At 39.0% G+C, this 12,009-nt stretch overlaps 1 protein-coding gene across 2 annotated transcripts in view; it reads right to left on the reverse strand.

Annotated features, from left to right (window-relative positions):
* PTPN13 (protein tyrosine phosphatase non-receptor type 13) overlaps positions 1 to 12,009 on the reverse strand; it is a 1,949,788-nt gene that overhangs the window by 898,311 nt on the left and 1,039,468 nt on the right. The window contains exon 23 of one of the 2 annotated variants that reach the window (XM_044079819.1): positions 6,738 to 6,845. The exons of the other annotated variant lie outside the window; for it this stretch is intronic. Within the exon in view, the coding sequence (XP_043935754.1) occupies positions 6,738 to 6,845 (108 nt within the window). The remainder of the gene's footprint in view (positions 1 to 6,737; positions 6,846 to 12,009) is intronic. 2 annotated transcript variants of the gene reach the window in all.

Consider the following 12,009-nt stretch of genomic DNA (forward strand, 5'->3'; position numbering starts at 1 on the left):
TTCTAAATTACTACAGGCCAAAAAACTGAAAATTTGAGCCCAAGACGAATCAAATCACCACAATTCAATTACCGTTTTATTGTAACCCCCCCCCCCCCAAAAAAAAAATGAATGCCATCAAAGGAAGAAAATTAGATTACAGTAAGTAGTAAGAATTGAACCATGCCACTCTTTCATAATTACAAAGCTTAACATCAGTGCAGGCAGAAAAAAAAAACTTGGCACAAGTGCAGGTGGAAAAAAATCGACATCAATGCAGGCAGAAAAAACAAATCAGCATCAGTGCAGGGGGAAAAAACTGAACATCAGTGCAGAAGGGAAAAAAAAGCAACAGCAGTGCAAGCAGAAACTGATCTGTCACAACTGCATAGAAAAACAAATTTCACTCTCCTACAGTCCCCACTCCATCATTTGGTTATGAACAGCAATTCTAGCACAAACCACAAAAATACATACCGAGTTCACGTATAAAACCTGAACAATGTCCCAAATGTATTTAGAAAGAATTTGTCAGACGGTCTCCCCTTTCCTGTCAGTTATGCACAGTGGGTCTATATTAAATCAGCAAACTTTTTTTTTTTTTTTTTTTTGTGGAACAGCAATTTTTTTTCCCTGGGAATAAAATCGCTGTTCCGTATCTTCGAGATTGTGAGGTTTCGCTTTTAAAGAGTCGATAAATAAACGTTCGCTATTTTAAGCATTCGCTGATTTAATATAGACACTGCACAGCAACTATAACAACAAGCATTCACCCCAGAAATGCATTCTAAGCCAGAATGACCCACCCAAGTTGTAATGACTGTTAGTAAAGTACCTTTGCAAATACCTCACACAAATGACAAGAGATGTAGGAAATGCTAAAATATACAGAACAGATAACATTCTCCACACTTAAATATGCATATATACCAATGAATAAATTATTCCACAAATTATATCCCCCACAGCTCCAAATACAGCAGGTTACTGTTAAATGATGTTACCCAAAACAGGGAAAGTGTGCTGTAAATAATTCTTTGTCAAATATGCAACCTATTCACAGTAAACACTCCAATCAGTGAATTACACACAGACTCTCCCACCCCCACCAAATAAAAGCAGATTACTTTTCCAATTACTTTTACTCACTTTTTCTCCTTTAACATCAAAAACAGTGATAAAAGCCTAGACATCACGGCACAGGCTGCTTCTAATAGCATTCATTGCAGGAAAGATACACATTTTACATCTCCCTTTTATTAACAAAAATACATTATTTTCTGTGGTTGCAATACAATACATTAAAGTCTATTTTGCACTGTCTGTTTAATAATCTACTCATATTTTCCATCTTTTTCATCACTTGTGCTTTGTAATTATTTATTTATTTATTTTACATTTGCACACAAAATAAAACACAAATAAAAGGATTTTTACACAGATGTAAACAAACACAAAAACAAATACACAAACAAATTATTACATTTTTATTCAGATGGAAAATTCTAGACAGTGTTTTTAAGAATGATAGGGTATTGAATGCCTAGTAGGCTAACCTGGTAGTAGATCCAAGGAGATCATAGGATTTATAAGTTAAGAAACAATAAATTGTAGGCAGAAGTCCTCCATGTGCACACGAGTGATGATTAGAATTAGTCTGGATTAGGACAAGGACATAGCCATTGTTTTTTAAACTACTGAATCAGACATTTCTTGAACTGAGGTAGAGAGAGCTCAGATGTAAGATTCGCAGGAACAGAATTCCAGATTTTGCCAACAGAGTTAGCAAATAGAGATTTACCGGCTGTGTTGTTGGATTTGAAAGTTTGAACTAGTAGTCTTTCAGATGAACGAAGTGCGCTAAGGTTACTGTAAGGGGTGATGAGGTTTTTAAGTACGGGTGTACTATCTGGTTGGTACAGGATCTTGTGTGCAACCATTCGTTGGTTAACCTGAAGTAGGTTAGGAAGTTCAAGCCATTGTAGACTTAGGTTATGACAGTGAAAGGTTCTGTAGGCTACATCGGTAGCAAATCTAGCAATGTGATTGTAGCTGCTAGAAAGTTTATTAAAGTCAGTTTTGCTGAGGTTTGTAAATAGAGGGGAAGCATAGAGGAGGGTGGAGAGTAGATGTGTACGAGCAATTACACTTCCGGCTAATGGCGTTAGGAAGGGCTTGATCTTATATAGTGAGACAAGTTTTTTATTAACTGTTTTAATAGCTTTATTGATATGCGGATCAAACTTAAGGTTATTATCTATTATAACTCCTAACAGTTTGGTTGAAGAATCTGGGGAAATAATGGTGCCGTTGGATTTTAATATACATGTTACAGGGGCAGACCTATGAGTGGGGGAGAAAAGCAGCAGTTTGGTTTTATTAAAATTTAACATGAGATGACAGTTAAGGAGCCAATTTTCCACTGTGTTAAAAGTATTTTGGGATAGAATCTGCAACTTTGTAGGTGAAGTGTTGGAGCATACTAAAGTGGAGTCAACCGCATACTGAATGCATGTTGCATATGGGATGACCTTATACAAATCATTGATGAAAATGGAAAATAATTGTGGACCTTGTATGGAGGCTTGGGGTACTCTGCAGGTGATGGGTAAAAGGGTGGATAGTTTGCTCTGCCATAGGACAGCCTGTTGTGTACCAGTGAGATACGACTGAAACCATTGGATGGCTTGGTCCTCTAGGGAGATAGATTTCAAAGTGTTTAGGAGTATTTTGGTGATTTACCATATCAAAGGCTTTTGAAAGATCAAGAAAGATAGCAGAGGAAAGTTTATTATTGTTTCGGTGTTGGTTAATGATGTTAGAGAAGGAGTGGAGGGCTGAGGTTGTACTATGGAATGGTCTAAAGCCATGTTGGGTGTTGGCTAGATGATTCTTATGGATAAGATAGTTCAGAAGTTGATTGTGGATGCATTTTTCCATAATTTTAGCCAAGGGTAACAGAATAGCTATGGGTCTATAGTTTGAAAGTTCAGTAGAGCTGCCCCCTTTATGGGGTGGGATGACATGTGATATCTTCCAGACGGAGGAAATGGATGCTTCAGTTATAGTTCTACTGATTAGGATAGTAATGGGGTATGCTATGGCATCTGCAGCTTTTTGTAGATATTCTGCAGTGAGGAGATCAGCCAGCAGGGTGGTAGGCTTTAGTTTTTTAAGTAATGTTAGCACCAAAGATGTGCAAACTGGCTTGAAGTTAAAGGGGAGTTGGGAGCAGCGTGTAGTGGCCGGAGAATATGGGCATTGGTTAGCTCGGTTCTGGATGGTTGTTGTAAAGAAGCTGTTAAAGGTATTGGCAATTTCTGCTGGGGGTTTTGGTTAGAATCCAAGGGGGTAGGAGTGGAGGACTGTCCTTGACTAAGGAGCTTGTTTATACCTACCCAAAACTTTTGTGGCTTGTTTTAGTGTTTTTCTTGTAGATGACAGTAATAGTTTTTCTTGTCTAATTTAATTGGATTAATATCCTTCATAACTACTGGAAACAGCAGCAGTAAGGTATTCAAGTTATTTACATATTTTAGTTATTAAATATATAAAAACTTGAATAACTTCTACAGGTAACACTGGGGGCAAAGGTAACTGAAACGTAGGTATATCCAACTAAATATCTGAGTATTTAATGGTAATACTACATGTTACTTGGTATTCATGTCTTGAATATTACGTTTTAACAAGTAAAATGTATAAAAGACTTGAATGCCATTTAAAATTTTTATCATTAATTGCCCAGACTTGTATCTTGATGTACCTACTTTTTAATTAACTCTGCCCCCAATGTTATCTCAAGTAAGCCTATTCTGCTTTTCCAGGCCCTTGGCTCCTATTTTCATTGTCTGCTGGCTCAAAGGTACACCTAGACATCTCGATTGTTGGCGAACATTCATATTTTCAGGACTGAATGACTCCTGCACAAAATGTCCCTATTTCTGAGGTACACTGGCCTTCACATAATTCACTCAACACACAATTTACTCAATCCCTTCAACACATGTGATTTCTGAAGCTGTTTATTACACAGAAAACCACACTACATGACTAACGTACTAGCTGCAGCAATAATTTAAAGAGGACACACATCTTACATCTGTCTTTCTATGAAGCAAAAATAAATGTCCTTGTGTGAAAGAATATTGCAAGGAAGTTCATTAAAGGCTACAGATTTTACATGATCTTTATGATAATATGTTTATATTTTTCCATCATTTTTCAAACAGATGAAAATTGGGAACATCCTATTAAAAATCTGCATACGTTCCTTTACTCCTGTTTTCAATTTCTACAGTTTGACCTGTACTGGTATGCCACCCCCTGCAAACAGCAAAACACACTTTGAAATAATTCACATACAAACACTGGCAAACACACACAGTCAGTCCGATTTTCACACAGGCATATATCAATCATGCAAACAAACCTCACAGAACAACATCACATGCATACAGACATGCACACTTCCACTTCACATAGGCATGCATCATTCTTACAGATGACTTGCAGACCAGCACTGCACCCATACAGGCACACAAGCATGCAATCACTCTGCTTTCCCACTTCTATCATACAACAAGCACTCATCACTCTTACAAACAACTCACATACCAGCAGTGCATCTATACAAACACAGATGTTCACAGTTGCTCTGTTTTCCCAGTTCATTCAAACAAGCATTCATCACTACTGCAAACATTATACATATACAGACACAAGCAAACCCAGGCAGTTAGATTACAGGCAATCATACACACATACAACCTACCAATCATTCAACCTGTGCAGACTATGTTAAAAAAAACCACCACAATCACCAAAGACATCAGACACTACCAACAAAATAATCATGAACCATCCTGAGGTTGTAGTATTTACCACTTCAGCATGCATGCAGACATAATAAAATGATGTGTGTTCAACTGGGAAGGCCTGAACTCACTTTTTAAAGTGACAGGACCAGTTAACCACAAACAAGCTATTTATTTTAATTCTTATCATCAAGGTTTTGGCAGGCCACATAAAAGGTTTTGGTGGGCAGGATTGTGGCCCGCAGGCCACCTGCTGGACAGCTATGGTCTAGACTGTTATAACACTATAACTAGATTCATCACTGCTACTCCCTTCAGAACTCACCACTGTCTCAACCTCAGGCAACTGGATTGGTTAGAACTTAATAGCCACCTACTCTATCAACAACTAATTATCATTCATAAGTCCCTTCATTACCCTGATGCTACCCCTAGCCTTTCAAAACTGATTACCCCTTATAAAAACCTAGCCACACTCTGCTCTGCTAATAAACTCCTAGTAGCCTCGACTAAATCTTACAATAAAGCTGGTGAGTCATTATTTTCAAATTCTATCGGGAAAATCTGGAACCAACTCCCTCAAGAAATAACTAACCTAGACTCCACATCCCTTTTCAAAAAACATATCAAAGAGCACCTTAAAACTCACTGGCTATGTCCCTGTGCTAACCCTGACTGAAAATACTTCCCCCTTACTCCTTACTTCACTCACTCTCCCCTGACTGTGCCTCTAAATGTCACACTTAGTGATACCAGCTACTTTCTCATCTCGAATCCTCCATAAATTTGATCTTTTCTTTTTTTCTTCTCCATGTTATGCCATCTGGTGACTTCCTTATCTGCTTTTTTTCTATTTTTCTTACTTTTTATCCTGCATACCTGAAATCTCTATTTTTAAACAGCTGTTTCATTTTTTTTGTTTATCTGGTCTTGAGTTGGCTAGCCTGTTTTTGTTTTTTGTTTTTCTCCTTTAGTCTCACAAATGCTTACCATTGTACCATTCTGTATTTTTGTTTACTTTTGCTTTTTTTTGGTTGTTAATGATTGCTTACTGATGTATTTGGAGCTTTTCTCCCCGGGCCTCTACTGAAAACGGATATATGGCCAGCTAGACTAGCCCGGTCAACAAATGTAAAATAAAAACATAAATAAAATAAATAAATAAAACAGACATAGGCCTTATTAAGTTTAATGATATTGGCCGCTAAAAAAGCGATTATTAAAAAAATGGAAATCAAAATATATTCTCAGTATAAAAGAAGTTCTGCATACTGTAAAAGAAGACAAAAGAACTGGAGGCAAGTTCTTTAAAAAAATGAAAATAGCCAAATTTCATAGAAATAAATGGAACATGTGGGAACAATACCTGTAGAATAATGTACAGAAAGAGAAGTAAGGTTTAAGAGAAAGGCAGGATTTAAGCAACCAAAATAATGGTGGAGTGACTATAAGACTGTTAAAAGGAAGATGAACATGTATACTGCATGACAATAACAACGGAAACTGTTAGTAAAGTTTGATTTATTTTCTATTATTATACGTAAACCTATGTTACAGTTAATAATGCAATGATTTAATAGAAAAATTAAAAAAAAAAAAAAAAGAAAATCCATGCAGTTATATGAACATGTATTGTCTGCCCAAAGGACCAAACTTAGACCAAACAGTGGATGATGACTGGGAGTATCTGAAAACTTGCAAAGATGACATTGTATGAAATATTTTGGAAGGGATGTATTACATGTATGCTTTTAAAATGTCAATCACAGATTACAAAATGAAAACAAATATTAAAAATGTATATAAATTAATTAAATTTCCACATTACAGTAATAAAAATCAAGCAATATAATAAATCAATGCACACCAAATAAGGAAGACACTCAGCCTTAACAAATGTGTCAACAAATCTGAACATATGTTCTCAGGGTGAAGACCTACCAGGTTTTAAGTGCCCATCCAAATCAGCTGGTCCTCCAGGAGTGACTGAACTTATGAAGATACCCAGATCAAGCCTCCCAGTGTTTTTTCCACCTACAATCTGAAATCCTGTGATGTAAACAACACAATTAAAGGCAACATTACACTCAAAATGGGAAATAATATTCAAAAAGACAAAATTAATATCCCAAAATGTCTCAACTCCATAAGCAATGCATTTTCCTTGTGAATCAGTAGTAAATAAAGGCTACATTCTGCTGACATAAGAGCAGCTGAATAAATGGATTGCGAAGGTGTAAGTGACTGCTGCTCAGAGTTGTGATATGTTACTGTCCTTCCATAAAACTTTTAAAAAATTATTTTCCTGAATGTTTTCTTCAACATAATGCTTTTTTTATGCTTTACTATGATCTACTGCATTAGTTGGCCTGGTCAGTCACCTTAGCACCAATTTGAGCAGGCAATCCAAGGCATTCCCTTCATAGCAAGAGCTGTCACAGCACTTCACTAAAAGAAAGACCCAGATATTGTAAAAAACAGAATAATGTCAGCAGGTGAACTGTGACTTTCCCATTTCAGCTCATGCCTGATGTTCTTTGGCATACCCTTGCAAATGCAGTCTTGCAACAACTGGCGGATTCATAGCTATAGTCTAATATTGCTAGAAGAAATGGCGTGGTTCACGGTTGACACATCACACAAACCATAGGGGACATGACAGAAGTATACATTTTGAACATTAATTCATAAAAAAAAAAAAAATTAGCTAACAGATACTGTGCAGACTTCTGATATAGCTCTTCCATGCCTGTGTATCCTCCACTGGATCTTGTAGCCCAGACAGGTATGACCCTGGCCCTGAGTAGCAACCTGCCATCACCCAGAATGATATCACAGTACAAGGACAAAATGACTGACTTCAACAATTGGCTTAGCGCCTGGTGTCATTCTAAAGGGATCCAGTACCTGTCTGCCTGGGATGACATGATTGACAGACCACAACGCTTTGTCAGAAATGGCCTGCACCTGCCGCCCTTGGGATTCCGAATACTGGCTAAGGCTCTTGCCACCCCTTTAGTGCCTTTTTTAGGAAGGTTCAAATGACAAATTCATCACCGTAACAGGTACAAGCAAGCAAAATCTGAGGGTAATGCTACTCAATGCTAGAAGTATAAACCTCAAAATGCATTCACTCGAGCCACTCCTTAAAATGGAGAACATCGACATCTGTCCAGTGACAGAGACCTGGTTCAAGGCTCCAGAGAGCACTCCTACATTACCAGGCTATAATTCATACCTCACCTTTCGGCCACCTAACCTGGACCGAAACACTAACGGCGGAGGCGTGTCCATATACATTAAGGATATCCATACCTCCAGCCTAGTTGCTCAGCATAACGCAGCCGAGATTATCCAAGTGCAACTAACTCTGGCCAAGACCGCAATCCAAATTGTAACTTGCTACAGATCCCCCACCATGCCCCAGGAATCCCAATCCTCATTTCTTGATACACTGGAAAATATTAGGGTACAACCTAACACCCTAATAATGGGCGATTAACTCGGAAAACTAATCATGTACTAACTCTTTTGCTCAACGTTTTCTGGAATTCATAAATTCCAATGCCTTGGATCAACTTATCCACACCCCCACCAGGGGCAGCAATATCCTAGACCTGGTCATTACCACCATGGGCGACCGGTGTTCCATACCAGAGGTCAATTCCTCATTTGTCAGATCTGACCACAAGCTAATCACCCTAGACATCCACATCTCGCCCCCAATCCCCATTAGGGAAACCATCATAAAAAATTTCTCCAAAGGCAACTTCACACTTCTTAAGACAGAAGTGGCAAACTTCACGAATCCCATGCAGACAGACAACAGAGGTACAACTGCTGAATCCTACACAAATGCACTTTATAAGCACTTACACGAGTGCATGGACTGTGCTATCCCTAACAGAACCAAGATACTATCGGATTGTGCTATCCCTAACAGAACCAAGATGCTATCCTCCAAAAAAAGGAAGCCAATCTGGTGGGCCCCTGCAATAAACAAACTCTACAACAGAAGAAAGAAACTGTTGCAAAAAAGAGTAAAATCCCATGACTGGAGGAACTCCCTGGTCAGCCTCAGTAAGAAGCTGAGATCCCTCATAAAATCCTCCAAAGCTAGTTACGAAAACAAAATTGTCACTGATTCTAAAGACAACCACAAAGCATTCCATAGCTATGTCAAGAATATCAATGGCAACACTCATATCTGCTCTAAGTTACAGCACAATGGCACTAAATATACAGAACCAACTGATATTGCCAATATCCTGGCAGATATGTTCAGTGCTAACTTTACCCCCGTCTCACCCCCCCAATGGGCCCATCTCTTTACCAGAAGAATGCAAAGTTCTTGCAATCACGGCTGCACAGGTAAAAACCACACTCGCCAAAGTCAAGAACACAGCATCCATGGGACCTGACAACACCCGAAGCTGCGTTCTACATGAACTACAGAATATACTGGCACCCCACCTAAGCACCATGTTCAATCATAGCCTCACCTCAGGCTTTATGCCCACTGAATGGCACACAGCAACGGTTATCCCACTCCACAAAGGGGGAACCACCATAGACCCCAGGAACTACCACTCCATTAGCCTGACAAGCCTGGTCTGCAAGGCCATGGAACATATCATCATGGAACTTATAAACAAAGACATTGGTAATCTCCAAACTCTGGACCCCGCCCAGTTTGGGTCTGTAAAAGGCAAATCATGTCTCCTAAACCTGATAGACTTCTTTGAAGCAGTCTCCAAAGCCATAGATGTGAGTAAGGTGATTCACACAGCCTATCTAGATCTCGCCAAGGTTTTTGACACCATCCCCCACTCTGGAATTATAGATCTGTTTGTTTCTTTCGGCTCACAGTGGAACTCCAGTCCACTAATGATTGGCAGTAGATTTTGACGTGCTGGCTTGCTGGGCCTAACGCACAACCTTCAACGAAGGAACGCCCATTCACGCATGTCGCCACACAGAAGACGCTCTAACTGAGAATCGAACAGGCAACATCTAACTGTGAGGCGACAACGCTACCGCAGCACCACTAAGTAGGTATAAATCCCTATGTCACAAGATGGGTTGCCAACTGGCTCACTGACAGAACCCACGCTGTGAAATTAGACTCCAAATCCAACTTCAGAACAGTGACAAGTGGAATACCACAGGGTTCAGTCCTGGGTCCTCTCCTGTTTGGTATCTACTTTTATGAAGTACAGGCTAACACAGTAGGTCTTTGGCTAATGAAGTTCACAGATGACTGCAAACTAGGAGCCGTAATTGAAACTCCTAGCGATGTGGACATCCTACAAAAGGGCCTCGCTGAGACGGTGTCAAACCCATGGCTTCAAGCTCAATGCCAAAAAGTGCGTTATCATCCCCTTTGGTAAAAACACTATACCCATGAGCTACCACATAGGTGGTAGTCTACTTAACACAGAAAGTGTGATAAGAAACCTTGGGACACAGGTGGACAGTAGTCTCTACTTTGATAATTACATCGCTACAGTAGTCAGGAAATTCTTCTACGAGCACACCTCATCACAAAAGGTTTCTCTTCCAGGAAAAAAGAGGTCATTGTTCCCCTCTACTCATCACTCATTAGACCCATTACAGAGTACAACGCTCCTTTTGGTATGTACCTCACAAGACATCTACAACAACTGGAAAAGCTGCAGAAATACCTCACAAAGAGGATTACCGGCCTCAAACAGATGCCCTACGCACACCGTCGCAAAAAACTCCAGCTTTAATCTGTCGCATATCGCCTATTCAGAGGCGATCTCTGCCTAACATACAAAGCTATGGCAAATCCAGAGCTGTTGGACATGCTCCACTTAAAGAAATCCCAATACCTCCGAGCTACATGCTCTAGGGACCTAAACCTTGTCACCACAATAAACAGAACATGCTGGATGGATAGATTCCTGTCCCAGAGACTTCCCATACTCTGGAACAAACTACCTATCTATATCAAACAAAGCTCCTCATTACTAGTCTTCAAGAAAAATCTTGATGATTGGATGGGAAATAGGAAATTCACCCCGGGGATCATCTCTGTGGCTCTGCTTGACAGGGGCACAGGAAAATAATTTTCTTGGGTGGCGAAAGCCAGGGTACCTTTTTGGCTAGGCTTATATAGGCCCTAGGGCCAACAGCCTAGTACTTACCTATGAACCTATAAACTATCCAGACAACAGTAGGCAGTTATAAGTAACCAGGCATGCTTAATGCAACATCTTATAATGTTCATCTTTCCCATTATGTATGCACAGTGCTACAATAAAGACAGCACTGCAGATGGAAACTATGGTTATAGAGATGTAAACAGAGGATATATCACTGTTCTTAATCACAAAAGTACAAGAGACAAAAAATTTAATGTGGTCAAAAAGATATGAAAACAAACTAAATGACTACCTCACAAGAATATTTGTTTTAAAACATGACTGGCTTTTTAAGGAACCTATTTTTTTCTTTCAGAATGAAAATGAAATCCATACTGTACCTCAGTCTGGGACAGGGACACAGTTAATAGATTACTTACTTTCCATTAATGAAACAAAAAAAAATAATTAAGATGAAGTTGTTCCCCTTCTATAATAACACAACATAAACAACAATAACATTTCAGACAAAACAGGTTACAGTTTGTTACTACTAATGCACAGAGAATTACAACTGAAAAGCAAGTTTGACTTTCCCAGTGAAGATCAACAACAAATGGTAAATAAAGCAGCCCTGATTTGCCTTTCAGTTAGCAGGCAATACTATATTAGTCTAGTGAATGACCATCTACACCCACCCAGTATTTATATGTACTAACTCCAAGATTGCTGTACCTTGTAACAGAGGAATACTACAAAATGCAGCAGTTTTGGACATATTGTGTAAATGTGTGTCATCTCATTTACCTTCTCTCAGGTAACAGGATTGCACATATCGTATTCAGAGTAGGAACCCCATTCAAACATTCATTTTTTGTTAATTCTCCCATAATAACTTAGCAAACTTGTTTAACTGTTGCCATTGAAGGACAGTGACATAGCACAACTCTGAGTTGGTCTGGGCTGTTCTGCTAATGGCTTCAGTGTGGTAAGAGCCTACCATGGTTCTTTGACATAGCTACCTAAAACATACATTTTCATGCAAAAATTAACACAGTACAGCATATTTGAGCATTTGTCTTCATTATCAACATCATTCTATAAGG

Source organism: Protopterus annectens, chromosome 8.part0 (assembly GCF_019279795.1).
Source record: "Protopterus annectens isolate FY-2018-M chromosome 8.part0, PAN1.0, whole genome shotgun sequence".
In the NCBI taxonomy this organism is placed as follows: domain Eukaryota; kingdom Metazoa; phylum Chordata; order Ceratodontiformes; family Protopteridae; genus Protopterus; species Protopterus annectens.